Raw genomic sequence first — 14615 nt, forward strand, 5'->3', positions numbered from 1 at the left:
GAAGTGCCTAGGAGGACGGCTGGGATCTTCCGTCTTTGTAAGTACGGCATAGCCAGCTGAGTGGTGTGATCAATTTACTAGCAATAACATGATAGACGTGACATTTGGTTTCTTGGCCGGTATTATGATGCAACCTAATGACAAGTTCTTCCCGTCGTATTAGCGCCTCAGATGCATAGCCATCGTAACTTCGAATACGTAGTCCCAGAGGAGCATCGCACATCTCATAGCTTTTTCGAGAGGATCCAGTCCCGGCGCTTGATTTTGAGATCGTCAAACTTCAAGGATGTCTTGGTTCAGATACTAAGTATGCCTCAGGGTCAAGTGACGTTATCGATGGTGGCCCTTGAAGTCTGATTGATGTTTTCCCTCTAATAATCACCAATCATCTATCCTTGTTATTCACGTCAGTACCGTGGTAACATCAAACTAAGACCACGTCACGTAGTATTTTACGGCAATCGAATTTACCTCTGGATTTCAATCTGCGCTCAGTACTTGACACTCTCCTTATAGTTTATCAGATAAAATTCGATTCAATCGCTTCAGACTAAAATGTATCTATGCCGAGCTTAATCAGAACAGAGAGGGAATCCTAAACTAACACCACTAATGCCAATTTTCCAAACTTTTCCTTGCATATCAAAACAGTCCCAAGATCAAATAATTCGTTCCTTAATCAAAGTGAATGCGCCACATCTCTCTGGGAGAGCCAGCCGTGAAGTCACTGCGGGTGTGCATGGCCAGGATGTTATCGCTGACCAGCAGGTCACCCTGCTGCCAGGAGAAGTAGAGGGTGTTTCTTCTGTCGTGGAGGAGGGAGTCAATAGTGTTGCAGATCTCGGTGCTCTCGCTCTCGCTCACGCCCTCGATGACCACATCAGTGGCGTCAAAGGCAGTCTTGGACTGGGGCCAGGGCTCGTGGTATCGGATGCAGGGCTCTCCGGTCGTGGGGTGGTCGACGACGAGAGGAAGGCCGCCCATCTTGGTGGAGTCAAAGGAACTGGTCTGGACGCTCCAGGTGAGCTCTCTCAGTCTGTCCACAGACAGGTGAGGAGGCAGGTTCTGGAAGAGAAGTCTGGAGGGCGTGAAGAGGGTGAAGCCGGTGTCACTCGGTGAGGGGGTGATGGAAGTGAAAAACTGGAACCTGTTTTCGGTGTGTTAGAGAAAGAAGCTCATGAAGGTTTTCGCTTGACAAGTTCGCCACAGCGGGGATGTAACTTACTTGGGAGGGTTGGGAAGAAGCTTCTCAGTTCCGTCCGCCTGGGGCACTTTGTGGGTCTTGAACAGCCCATCGAAGTGGAATGGCATCCACTCGGCTGAGAGAACGTTGTTCAGACCACGGGTATCGGCACCCTGGTCCTTCACCTCCAGGACGAGGCCGAACTTCCACGGCAAGGGAGTGCCGAACTCCTCCGACTTCTTGACGAACAGGTCGCGATCCTTGGTCTTGGTGAATCCTCTCATGACAACGGGAGAGTTGACTTCAGACAAAGCGCGGACCTTTTGGGCCTCAACGTCGTGGATGGAGAGCTTCTTGGAGCCGGGGGCCGGGCGGATGAGAAGACCGCAGGGGTACATGGGCTCAAAGACGACGTCCGACTTCCACTGCATCAATTCGCTCTTCTCGCGGAAGTAGCTGGGTCTTCCCTCCTCGTAGACGAGCTCGTACTTAGGGTCGTTCTCGAAGTCGGCGCGGGGGCCAGTGGTGATGGCGCCGCTCAGGTCGAAGGCGATCGAGCAGTGCCAGGGAGTGGTGTAGTAGGAAGAGGTGGGAAGAGGGCTGATGGAGATCTTGTTCTCGCCGGTGGAGGGGTGAATAGAGAGGCGGATGTGGTCGCGGAAGTTCTCACGGACGGCGCGAGCAAAGGCCTGTATTTGGAAGGTTAATAATTGTAAAAAGCTATTGATATCGTGTTGCAACTTACATCACCACGCTGCAGCATCTGCTTGGAGATGTACTCGATGCCAGTCTTGAACTTGGTCTTGGATCGGTCCTCTCCGACGGGGTAGACATGGCGCAAATCGGTCTCGAGGAACTTGATGTATCCGCGATATGTCAGGCAGGTATCTTCGTTCTTGGAGATTTCGGTGGAGGGGTCGTAGTCAGATCGGCCAAAGGTGTTGAGAAGCGCGCGGCGGAAATTGGTAGCGTTCGCAACATATGTGATCTCCTCAAGCTTGTTAGGGAGGTTGGGAAGGTGAACGAGGTCCTGAAGGCGCGAAAAGTCGATGTTGAGCAGGTTCTTCTCGGCAGCAATGTCGCGGAGGGTCTCTCCGTATGACCAGACCTCCTTGTCGGGAACACCGAGCAGGTCGTTGTACACAAGACCGTCAGAAATGATGGTCAACTTCGCGCCGGGCTCGTAGATGTCCTTGATCGCGGAGCAGAGACCGTTGAGGTTGGCGAGAGAGAACTCCTCAGCCTTATCCGGCAGACGGCTGAGGACCTTGTCCTTTGTGTTGGGCGACTTGAAGGGGAAAGCAGGAAGGCACATGCGAATCGGGCTCTGTGTCTTGACTTTTCTGTAGATCTGGGAGAGGAAGCCCAGTCTGCCCTCGAGCTGAGCAGGGCATGTTTCGTGCGGGCGTCTAAGGCGGTAGCGGCAGATGATGTCGAGAATGTCGGCGGCTTTTGAGAGGGCTTCGTCGTCCATCATCTGAGGTGCCACCTTTGAGATGAGCTGAACCTCTGGTGACGGTTGGCGAACCGGTGTTTCTACAAGAGAAGGCATGTCGTTGAATGTGGCTGAAATAGAGGCGAAGAGGACTGAAAAGGTATGAAGAGGTAAGGGTAAGGGAGGCTTGATTAACAAGATAAACGACGATCAAAGTAAGTTTAAGGCTGGCAGATGCAGCTGGGTCTTAATGCAATTTGAGCCTGGTCTAGTAGAGAAAAACCTTCCAAAGTCTCGGGAGACGCAACCGGCTTATATCCAGCTTCCTTTCGTAGCATAGCCTGCCAACGTTGCATCTGCATACAGACTTGCTCGGAGATGACGATCACAGGGAAAGGGTCATGGCAAGGAGCAGCGGGCCAAGTCGCGGCACTGGCCGTGATGGGCTCGGAGCTGCGTCAGGTCACATCTGGCCATCCCCCATATCAAGGCCCATAACGGTCTTATTCCGGTCCTCTTCATCCACAATTCCCGTGGTTGTTCGATACTCAATGTCGCCACTAGGGGTCAATAGCAAAACGTCTAGAAGGATGGTAAGATGGTAAGGATTTGCCCACGGAACCAATATGCACCCGGCATCCTAGCCCTGTCAACGGATGTCATACCATGCATGACCTTCTTTTCTTTTTTTCGTACTCTATACTCTTGATTGTTTTTCCCAATCTTCATCCGGCTTCCATCGTCGATTGAGTCAGCGCCGCCACCCCACTACCCAGGAACGGCCCCATCAGGATCAGGAAACTCATGCGCTCCATCGGACATGGACCAAGTTTGAAGGGCTGACAGCTAAACGACCCACGTCACGGTGGGCACCTGCCTGACATAGCCGGCTGAAGACTCTAAGGAGAAATCAAGTGTGTGGCCACTGGCCAGTGCAAGATCTAAGTTGCAGCCGCGCGGGAGTCGTCAAGGGAAGGTGAAAAGATCCTGGTTTGGATCCTCTGGGAGGCGTACCAGTGTGGGGAGGGGACCACTTGTGCGAAAACAGACAAAGAATCGAGCCACCAACGTCAGGCTAGGCTATTGACAGTCTGGTTCATCCCAGGTTAAGCCGCGGCAGATGGGTGGCTGAACCGTTGAACATAGTCGTCGACCCCGACTAGTAGGGGGCCAGATTCCGCGCCGGCAGGATCCTCCCGCGGCTGTGGGGACAGGGGAGCCCCGAGGAGAGCAAAAACGCGCCTTTCCCGATCGGCTTTCTGGACCGTGACACGATGTCTGGGATGGCATGGCGAAAGATTGGGAGTACCACGGCGCAGATTCCTCACTTGGGCAGGTCTAGCCAGATAGCCGGGATTGCAGCTGCATTGCTACATTGGCATGTCGTGGCATGTCACATTAAGATCGTCGGAACAACATTCAGGTTTGTAAGGTCGATTGCTCTTTGCGGAGTGCATCCACAGTCGTGTGTGGTCGATGCGTAGCATTCGATTCCAGGTCAGGAAGAACCCCGGCGCGCTCCGATATCAGACGATTATCCGCGGTATTGCTTCGAGCATCGGTCACACCGGAGGGGGCTCGGCTCAAGGCACGGCGCACCCTTCGGCCGTCGACCGTTAGTAGTCCCGGACTTGGCCTTGGTCCATTGATGTCAGATATCAAGTAAGCCACCCATCGAACAATACCTGCTGGTTCCGCGTAAGACAATACCTATGCCCCTGATCGGATCGATTTAGTAATCGGTAGTCGTTCGACCTGCATTTCAGATTTTTTTCTTCCGACCCCATCGTACTCGGGCAATCCTACCAATAACTATACTTATCTTGGACATTGACGACTTACACGGGAGCTGAACCCTTGCGACCAACATCACTGCATCAACTTCAACCTTTGTCAATCATCCTCACAACCTCTCACAACACCACGCGCAAGTCACATTCAGTCAGTAATCATGGGCTCTATTCCTCGTGAGACTCTTGAGACCGAGGTCGACCTGGCCATTATTGGCGGTGAGTATTCCTGCCGACTTATACAGATGAGTAAACAATGGAATCTGACTCAAGGGTGCAGGCGGGCCAACTGGTCTTCTCACCGGCTACCTCGCAGAGCAGCTTGGTGTGAAGGTATGCATTATTGGTAAGTTAGCGAGGATAAGCTCTTCAAGTCAAGCTCCATTATTGACACGCAAAATAGATAGCAAGAATGCGCCTCTTGAGTTGGGCAGAGCCGATGCGCTCAACGCTCGTACCCAACAAGCTCTTGAAGTCGTTGGCATCCTTGACGACCTTATCCCCCAAGGCATCACCTGCAATAGTAGGCTCTGAACCACCTTCCTGATTCGATGAGAACGCAAAAGCTGACAGAATTCGCAGCGAGCTCAACCTTTGCGGATGGTGAATTCAAGTCGCGCCAGAGTCAATGGTGGACTGGTCTTGAGCACTGCTTCCGCAAGAACTTCCTGATGATTGGCCAGCCCGCCGTCGAGAAGGTCCTCGCAGAGAGACTCAAGACGCCCGTCTGCTTTGGCGAAGTCGTCACTTCTATCTCAGAGGACAAGAACGGCGTGGTGACGACAACAAACAAGGGGCGAGTGATCCGCAGCAAGTATGCGGTGGGAGCCGATGGCGCTCGCTCCACAGTCCGCAACACGCTGGGAATCACCTTCACCGGCACCAAGCCCGAGATGATCTGGGCCGTTTTGGACACTTTCATTGACACGTCGTTCCCCGTGTGCTCCGAGATCATTACGTTTCAGCTAAACGGCCAGAGCCGAGTCTCGTGGATCCCCCGAGAGCGTGGCATGGCCAGATTCTATATCCTGCTTGATGGCGAGATCACGCAGGAGAAGGCCGAGAACTCCATCCGCGAGCACATGGCTCCTCACCGAGTGGACTTCAAGAAGACGGAATGGTTCAGCACGTTTGATGGTAAGCGACACCCTGGCACAGCGAGCCGGCGGCATAGCCCGCTCTTGCAGCATGCCATTCAAATGCTGTTACATGAAGATAGCTGACACTGCATGCAGTCAAGGAGCGTATTGCATCGACATTCGTCTCTCAGAACGGAGGCGGCCGCATTATCCTGGCAGGTGACGCAGCGCACGTTCACTCGGTGAACGGTGGCCAAGGCCTCAACACCGGTATTGCCGACTCGTTTGCGCTATCATGGAGGCTGGCACAAGCCATCACAAACGACAAGCTCAGCCCTGACGCGGCTGATAAGCTGATCAGGAGCTACGACATTGAGCGGCGCACCGTTGCCCAGGGCGTCATCGACGTTGCAGCGAAGCTTGTCAGAGACACAGTTCGAACGGCAAAGGAGTACGTCTCCACAATCGAGAAAAACGCTGGGTACATCACAGGTAAGCTTGTCTTGCATGTTTATTGCGCTGTATTTTCCTAGCTTCCCCCCCTCCTAAGTCCCCGAGCCGGAGTCCTCTTAGGGCTGCGCTCCTGTTCTCCTAAACTCTGTTTGAGTGTCTGGCCCCCTTCATGGATGGGACATGGAGACCACTGCAGATTCGGGAAGTCCTTCCAGAATCCTAGACCACCCTACCATGCGACAATCCCTCTACTCCACGTTTCTCCACGCTCCCGAAACCTAGCGGTCTTCAACCATGCTGCGTAGCGGCAAGAATCTTCGGCTAATGTTTTTCACCAACTACCTTAGGCATGGGCGTGTCTTACGATGGCACTGGCTCCCCCCTGATCCAAGAGGCCCCCAGCCAGGGCATCTGGACCGCCGGGCGGCGCTGCCCGGATGTCTTCCTGACGCCAGCATCCGGAGAAGAGCCGAAGCGCTTGTATGATCTTGTCGCTGGCAAGTATGGCAAGCACTTGGTGCTGAAGATTGGACGACAGTCGAATGGTCCCGCCTTGGGAGATGGTCTCCAGGATTTGGCCAGACTCTTCACCGTCGCTCCCCACAATGCGGAGACTCCTCGTACGACCGCTGTGAATGAAGATTCTTCATCGCCAGAAACGTCCTTCTCAGCCGAGTGGGCGAAGGACGATGACGACTTCACCGTTGTCGTCAGACCCGACATGTACATTGGCTACGTCGGTCTCGGAGGAGAAGGGTGGAAGGATTACCTGTCGTACCTGACTCAGTGACGGGTGTGACAAGCAAGTTTTTTGGCGACGATGATGTTTTTGTTTTTAGACAAGATGATGTACCATTACCGGATTTACTGGAGCGAACGCCCAAAAAGGGCAAACGAAATTCTTTTTAGAGAGACCCCTGATAGCTCAATTTACGGATAGACAAAAACCTATGTTTAGTATTTACACACCTCTCGCAATGTGATTGATCATCATCAGCCAATTGGGATGGGCGTGGTGATCTAAACTCCCTTGTTGGCTTCCGTTACGATGCACATGGAGCTGCCGTATGCAGATAATATATCACATCGTGCCCACACATCGTCGCTTTCCTCTTTGCGAATTACGGATACGTTGTCATTTATCGTTCGCCCCCAACGTGACGCTGCGCGTCGATTCAATCGCTTGCTTATTCAGGGGACTCGTAACCGAAACCGAAGAGCCGAAAAGACCGAGGAAGACTTATCGGCTCTTGATAGCTGATAGTGCGAAAGGGCCCCCAGTATGATTAGGTTGTGCTTCTTCAGCACACAATCTGCAACTTTATTTGGAGTTGCTGCGGCCTTACTGCGACCTGCCACATTGATCTCCAGACAATCACTGCGGGACCCCATTCCGAGTCCCGACGACCGCCACGTTCCGTCGGCTCGGAACTGGCGCTTCAGAAAGCGCGGAACCGAACCGAAGACAAGCTTGAACCAAGTTGAACCAACATCAGGTTACAGACCAGGAATGTGGGATACTCCGTAGTTTCCCTGAATAAACACGTCATCATCCTGAGACTCCCCCCACGCCGACGGTTTTTCCGGCTGTCATGCAAAAGGCAGACATTTTCATGTTTTCTTCATCCCACCGGTGCGCGCGCCGGCAACTAGGGCGGCAACTAGCGGGATTTCGCGGTTTGTTTCTCAGGGCTCTTAGCTAATAAACTGCTAAGTCAGCGTTGTTGAAAATTCAGTCCCCGATTTTCGATCACCGCGCCAAGACGTACATAAGGAGGGCCTCGGCATCTTTTTTATCTATGAAGAGGAGCCCCGAACTGATTTTGTCTGTAGTTCGGCGTTCAGATAGCAGACGACGACGCCAAAAAGCTGATAAGACCCGCTACCAAACGACGGACCATGGCCGAACAGCTCAGAAAGACTCAAAGAAGCATTTTCTCATTCACCGCCCACTGTAACCTAACCACAATCGCACAAGAATTATCAATCGTCAACTCCACTACTCCGAGGTTTCGACGAGGTTCAAATGCCTCAAAGCCGTTGGCATTCGCAGATTCCAGAAGAGGTCCGAGACGTTGGAGGATTCTCGCAATGTGACATGATGAAGCCCCCCCTCGTTGCGGACACATTTGACTAGGGGAGTCCGCCTCATAAATGCCAAAAATGATGTGTAGCTTGCGAGTTTACTATTCTACGAGTGCAATGTTCAGTAATAGACTACTCTGACACTTTTTGTTTTCCGTCTCCCGCAGCCTGCAACGTTGATCCCTATCCGCTCTGGCCGATCCGACTTCCTCATTGGGCCTCGAACCACCATAATCCTCAAGCTTTCTGACTCTTCAGACCGCGTCAAGACTTGTCTGGTCTCCGAGACGTTGGAAGTTTCCCGAACAATAACAGCCAGGGCCACTGTGCCTGACTTACACCTTATTTTACTCGCGGCCTCTCGCCTCAGGTTATTTACATCCCACCTGGAAACGGTAAGGTTACCGCTATACTTTCCCCCAAGTCATCGCAACAACGACATACTTGGAGGTCCATCTGGTCTCTGTAACGTGGCCTGCGACCGCGGGCGGCGCAACCCGAGCTGCGGCGAGGCCCAGGCGGCTTTTTGGGGGGTCCGTGGAGGGCTCCGTCTATTGTACTTAAACAAAACGGAAGGCTAATTTTCCATTGTTGCTCGTTCTTTTGCTCAGGTGGGAGAACTGGATAGATGTCAGAAAGGCTTGCTGAGCAAGCTCTTTACCTATCGTTAATTCATTCATTTCGTCGTCGTCGCTGGATGATCTCTCGCTCTGTTAATCAAGCCGGCCTTGACAACGAATCAGTACGACCAACGCCACAGCCGCAGTCAAGTCCACCAATCGAGGAGAGGACCGCACGACATACCATCCCGGTAGTTGCATCACCGCCGCCTGCAGCGCTAGCAATAACCGCGGTCGATACTACCCAACCTATTCGTATTGAGAGAACCATGGAGTACACATCCGATAAAGAAAAGCCCTACGGGCCGGGCGAAGACCCAATGCAGAAGCTCGACGAAGAGAGCGGTAGCGATGGTATTGATGAGTTCGTCGCCGCCACCGTCGCCCACTAACCATGGAGTACACATCCGATAAAGAAAAGCCCTACGGGCCGGGCGAAGACCCAATGCAGAAGCTCGACGAAGAGAGCGGTAGCGATGGTATTGATGAGTTCAAGTCGCCGCCACCGTCGCCCACTAAGCCGACGGGGCCCCCGAATGGAGGCTTGAAAGCCTGGATGCAGGTTCTTGGCTCGTTTTTCATTTATTTCAACACGTGGGGTAAGTCATAAGTCGGACCATCCGCCCATACAATAATTTCAAGTCCTGTGCACTGCCTTTTTTGGGCAAATGAAATCCCGCGGCTCCCGCATAGCCTGCATCAATTTGGGGATTAAGCCAAGCAATGAGCGCGTTTAGAACTAACAGTAATCCAGGGCTTGTTGCCAGTTTCGGTACCTTTCAGGTGTACTATGAGGGTCACCTCCTGAAGGAACACAGCTCTTTCGCTATTTCCACGATTGGCTCGTTGCAAAGTTTCTTGATGGTGTTCCTGGGCCTCTTTGCCGGCCCCATCTTTGATTTGGGATACGCCAAGCAACTTCTCTGGGCGGGAACTACGTTGATCGTCACCGGGTCCATCCTCCAGAGTCTTAGCCACAATCTTTGGCAACTCTTGTTAACACAAGGTCTCTGTGTCGGCGTTGGACAGGGAAGTTTAGCTGTGCTGGGAGTTGCTATCTTATCGCCATGGTTCACCACTAAGCTACCCATGGCAACCGGCATTGCAGCGGCTGGAAGCGGTGTTGGCGGGTAAGTCTTCCCTTATCAAAAACCTCCGGCTCAGAAAGTATCCCGCCGGCTAAGGCTGGCCATCCGTACTAACATCGTGTTCTCATAGCCTTGTATTGCCGATTCTTTTCAGATCGATCCAGCCAGAAATTGGCTTCCGCTGGACTGTGCGCACCATGGCGCTGATCGCGCTCACAACCCTTAGCATTTCCATCGTGACCATGGAACCGCCCAAACCTTCAGCCTTCAGAAGACCCTTGATTGACCGCACTGCCTTCAAAGACGCCCCGTATCTACTTTTCGTGGGCGCCTGCTGCCTCGTGTTCCTTGGCATGTACACTCCGTTCGTCTACATTCCGGGATACGCGTTGGCAAGGCATGCTGTCAGCACAGAGATCGACAAGTATCTGCTTGCGATCCTTAACGGCGCATCCATTGTCGGCCGCACCGTGCCAATCTTATTCACAGCTCAACTCGGTCGGATGAACATGCTCATCGTCGCAGTAGCGGCCTTGTCCATCTCGGCATTCTGTCTCTCGGCAGTCACCCACACTCCTGCGTTGTTGGTGACGGTCATCTTTTATGGAACCAGCAGCGGAGCATTCTTCTCTCTGCAGCCGGCTACATTTTCTCTTCTCACGGAGGACAAGAAGTACATCGGAACCAGACTTGGTATGGCTTATGCCGTAATGTCTGTCGCTCTGTTGCTAGGTTCTCCCGTTGGCGGCGCACTCGTGCGCTCTGTAGGCTACATTAGCGCCTGGATCTGGGCAGGAGTGACCCTTGGGCTGGGTAGCATTACAATCGCATGTTCGCGAGGCATGGCAACTAAGTGGGATTGGAAGAAAACGCTTTAGTTGCCCCAAGTTTTGCATATTCAGACTGGTCTAATAATATAGAGATGATACCCTGATAGATTTCTGTAGACTAGCTTAGCCTAGATGACTCACCGCTTAATGCTTACACGATGTTGATGCCACCGGTCCGGATGTATTTTGCTTCGTCTCAAGTGCGATGTCGAGTCCAGTTAAGCCAGCTCTTGGCAGCTGATCCTTCACCCCGTGGGCTACAATGGTTCTATCAAACAGTAGTAATGTAATTATGAAGTAATAAGCGCTCTCTGCGCACTCCTGCATGGTCGATAGATTCCCAGGCAGATGCCTAAGTAGTGGGCTTCGACTGAGGTACCATTTCCCATATTCGATGCAAATTTGGCTCTCCTGTAAATAGTGAGACACTGACTAATGACCATCCCAGCTCGGATGAAAATTGCACACGCGGCACGCATACAATCAGTCGTGTCAGGAACCATCTAAGGTGACATCCCACGCGTCCAATTAAGCATATTCGAGCCTTTGTCTTTCATGTAGGTAGCGTATGCTCTTGGCACACACTCAGCCTCTTGGTTCCTATGCTCTTAGTTACTTTGTCTCGCTCCACCCACTCGGCATTGTCTACTTCAGCATGGATAAAGTAAACAGAACGGAGCACCCGATGAGTCGGATTTTCCCAGCCAACGCCAAGAAATTGATAGGTGTTCCACACGTAGTTTCCCATGGCAAGCACAAACCTTCCGTACCCTTGGTAGACAACCATCGGCCCTACTTCAAAAAGGACCCTGAGCTCCACTACGGAGTCAGTGGAGATCAGGCAAAAGGGTTAGGGCCCTGGCCAGGATTCGAACCTGGGGCCTCTTCCAGGTGGATGTGTTTAATGACAACCCTAAGGAAGAATCATACCGCTAGACCACCAGGGCGATGACAATCTCACGATGGTCGCTGAGTTGCTGGGAGAGGCGGCTGTTGCTTCGCCTCTTGTTCCACAGCGAGCATTGCATCAAGGGTTCGATATGTCGTGTTGCTTCATGCAGAGGGCGCACGGACCGTGAAGTGACGGATTAAGACAATGATATTGGTGTGCTCTGTTTCTCATGTACATGGGAAGAGCAAATACTTGTTCCAACGGTGCTTGGTGCTGTGTTGTGGAAGTGCTGCGAGGAGTAGCAGCTCGTGCGGATAGACCAAAGTTTCTGGCGCTTTGGAGTCTCATTTGACTCGTGGGAGCATTTGATTATGCCTCATTGTTGTTGTCTGGTATTTCAAGCATGCGAAAACGAAGTGCTGTGAAGTAGTTGCGAGGAAAGTTTTTGACCAGATAACTGTTGTGTTCGGGGATCATACGAGACTGTGGTCTCGTGGGTGACTTGAATTCGAGTGGCCGTTGACGGCGTGCTCGACCATCGTTTCCATTCCCAAATGAGGCTCACTCAACGCCATTGAGGCCAACTTCATTAGTTGCATGACTTATCCCGCTTCAAACCCTTCGGTGCTGATTCGATTCAGATTCGATAATTGTCTCCCGGTCACTGAAAATATCCTTGCTGTACCTTCTTCCAGACCATAACTCACCTTCGTCATCGTTATATTTTGCTTTTCCCGAACTCTCGTCTGGAAGATCATCATGCGACTGTTATTCGTACGACTCGGATTGCATGTTGCGTCTTTTCCTATTGTTCTCGATGATAGTGGAGTATGGCAATGATTTCATTCCGCTCTTGTCCGCAGATCCGGTGATACGTAAAGAAATGAAGCTTGGCAGATATCGGACAAAGAAGGGCTTCAACCCAGGGACCGAGGCGCACACAATGCCGGCGTTCGCCTCGAGGAAGGACCAGTTGAATTGTTCGGCTACATCCCAGCTGTAATCAGCACTCTTCAGCAGTGGTGGAAGGATGATCGTCCGTTTGATCGCTGATGCACAGACACTACGAGCAGTTAGGACCGGAGTGATACTTTGACGGGATAAGATAGAGATAGATAAAGGAGATAAAAGCTCTCACAAAGTTCCAGTGGCGAACAAGAGAATGACAGAAACCTTCTGTCTTCGAGCCATCTGAAGTGGAATGACAATCTTCAGCGGAAGCAGGAGTATGGCGACGTCCATAATGATGTTTGCGATACTGAGGATCATATAAATAGTCTCTTTGTCGACGCAGTGAGCAGTCTTTAGTGCTTCTGCGTCCCAGGATGCGTAGATTGGGCGACAACCGAAGATGCTCAGCAGTTGATAGGCCACAGAATAAGCGATGACAATTCCGATGAGACTTGTGACGATGATTCGAAAGCTTCGATCGGGAGACAATCGCAGGTAGAGGAACAAGAGGGAGAGTTTCGCCAGCACGACACTGAGAGAATACGTTACGGTGGTACATGTGCCGTACTAGTGTGAAATCGAGTCAGCCTTCCGAAGCATGCCTTGCGTACATATCCACTCAGTAGTCCGTATCTTACTCAAAGTAATGATTAGTGGGCAATCGTCAACTTACAATGAGAAACCCAGGGTTATAATCGGCGTAAGTCACCTGCCAGAAATGCGATGCAACTCCAAGATCGATCACTAAGTCGGTGAGAAATAGGGCAAGCAGAGTAGCAGGAATGAATGCGAACTTACTTTTCATTCCTGTAGCAAAGAAGGCAATGCTCATGACCATCGAAGTGACGATCAAGTCTGTTTTCAAGTATTAGTAGGTCTCTCAGATCACCAGATCTCTGCATAGAAGTATTGAGAATCAGTTGGCTTACAATCATCAACGCCTAGGCTCCGTTTTGCAACATGTAGTCTCGTGAATATTCGAAGGAAAACAGCCAATAAGGAAATGGCAGTCGTCGAGACCGCTGCAGCTATCATACCGATGCCCACTGTCTTAGCTGCAAATCGAGCCTCGCCGACGGGTGGTTCGGCCATGTAGATGACATCTGCGGCAGTCGCCATGGCGGAAATTTCGAAATGCTGACGCGCTCAGGAACGTTGTTCGGGAGATGATGAACGCAAAAGACCAGCTCGTGCAAGCTGCATTGATATATTGGGTTTCTGAAACTTTTGAAGGATGTCGTGTGCGGAACAATCCCAAAGAGTTGTTGGTTCTAACATCTGAGATTAATCAGACGTTGGGCCATGTCTTCGTGGTTATCACACTAGGCAATGGGCATCCTTTTTCCAACAAGAACTTTCCTCGGAAATGCTTCCTAAAAGAGGCTCTCATATTCATCAAAGATGTCATGGATCACTTCGTTGGCTCACGTGCAAGGATGTAACCCACTGCATATGCATGTTTGCCATGCCAGGGGAAGTCTCCAGTAAACAAAGATTTTCGCTGGCAAAGGATTTCGGCCAAGAATATCTTTCGATTTCCCCCAACAACCGAGTCCTTGGGCCACTCAGGAGTTTTGTGTTTGGGGAGGTTTTCTCCGTGCGGGCCGCTAAGCATGTAAAATATGTGTGCAATTCCAAGTTATTGATGAGTGGTGAACCCGACTTCGCAGTCTGAAGTCGATATACAAAAACAGGTAATCTTGACATCCGAACGTAGGCTTATGTCTATGTGTACTTAATCTATGGACCAACGTCTGTAAGATCACTTCCTGAAAGACGAACATCCTCGGCGTGAAGTACACTGGTAGCATCCGGTACGCAAAATGCGGGTAGCACCAGGGTCTCGAGCCCACTTGGTGTTTCGTTATCTCGCTTGAACGAATCCTACATTGAACATCAGGGCGAAGTGCTTGGATTTCTAAAAATCTAGCTGTTCTGGTATTGCCAACGGTGACGCTGGTCTATGAATCACATGTGATCTCTTATTCGTGCACCAAAGTTCGGCCGCAAAATGAGATCTTGGCTCATCGGAGGCGGCCCGCATGCCGATACGTAGGGCCAAGGCACTAGAGATTCGAACCCCAGCCGCGGAGACGATGGCTTCCCTCCGAAGCCACAAGATGCTTGTCATATGTGGATATGATACGATCCAATGTGATGAGCTGGGGTTGAAGGACTTGTTGGAACCGGGGTTCTCAGTTCACAACCA

At 51.6% G+C, this 14615-nt stretch overlaps 4 protein-coding genes across 4 annotated transcripts; 2 read left to right on the forward strand and 2 right to left on the reverse strand.

Annotated features, from left to right (window-relative positions):
• Positions 1 to 675: 675 nt before the first annotated feature.
• Positions 676 to 2735, reverse strand: HER10_EVM0004300 (taurine catabolism dioxygenase TauD; the record flags this gene model as incomplete). The annotated part of the gene is made up of 4 exons (XM_035473949.1): positions 676 to 1147; positions 1226 to 1872; positions 1929 to 2294; positions 2328 to 2735. The coding sequence occupies 4 exons, from the start codon at positions 2733 to 2735 to the stop codon at positions 676 to 678; spliced, it is 1893 nt and encodes a 630-aa protein (XP_035329204.1).
• Positions 2736 to 4413: 1678 nt separating this feature from the next.
• HER10_EVM0000113 (FAD monooxygenase) lies at positions 4414 to 6815 on the forward strand. Its single transcript, XM_035469908.1, has 6 exons — positions 4414 to 4627; positions 4689 to 4754; positions 4812 to 4931; positions 4991 to 5545; positions 5644 to 5979; positions 6288 to 6815. Exons 1-6 carry the CDS (start codon positions 4570 to 4572, stop codon positions 6728 to 6730), a joined length of 1578 nt encoding a protein of 525 aa, XP_035328719.1. The 5' UTR covers positions 4414 to 4569; the 3' UTR covers positions 6731 to 6815.
• A 2224-nt stretch (positions 6816 to 9039) lies between these two features.
• On the forward strand, positions 9040 to 10611 carry HER10_EVM0011880 (major facilitator superfamily transporter; the record flags this gene model as incomplete). Its single annotated transcript, XM_035481294.1, has 3 exons — positions 9040 to 9244; positions 9400 to 9775; positions 9864 to 10611. The coding sequence occupies 3 exons, from the start codon at positions 9040 to 9042 to the stop codon at positions 10609 to 10611; spliced, it is 1329 nt and encodes a 442-aa protein (XP_035330146.1).
• A 1612-nt stretch (positions 10612 to 12223) lies between these two features.
• On the reverse strand, positions 12224 to 13525 carry HER10_EVM0009935 (uncharacterized protein; the record flags this gene model as incomplete). Its single annotated transcript, XM_035479406.1, has 5 exons — positions 12224 to 12518; positions 12594 to 12973; positions 13080 to 13150; positions 13205 to 13261; positions 13444 to 13525. The coding sequence occupies 5 exons, from the start codon at positions 13523 to 13525 to the stop codon at positions 12224 to 12226; spliced, it is 885 nt and encodes a 294-aa protein (XP_035329919.1).
• Positions 13526 to 14615: the final 1090 nt, after the last annotated feature.

The sequence above is a fragment of the Colletotrichum scovillei genome (genome assembly GCF_011075155.1).
Source record: "Colletotrichum scovillei strain TJNH1 chromosome Unknown Contig00009, whole genome shotgun sequence".
Taxonomy (NCBI): domain Eukaryota; kingdom Fungi; phylum Ascomycota; class Sordariomycetes; order Glomerellales; family Glomerellaceae; genus Colletotrichum; species Colletotrichum scovillei.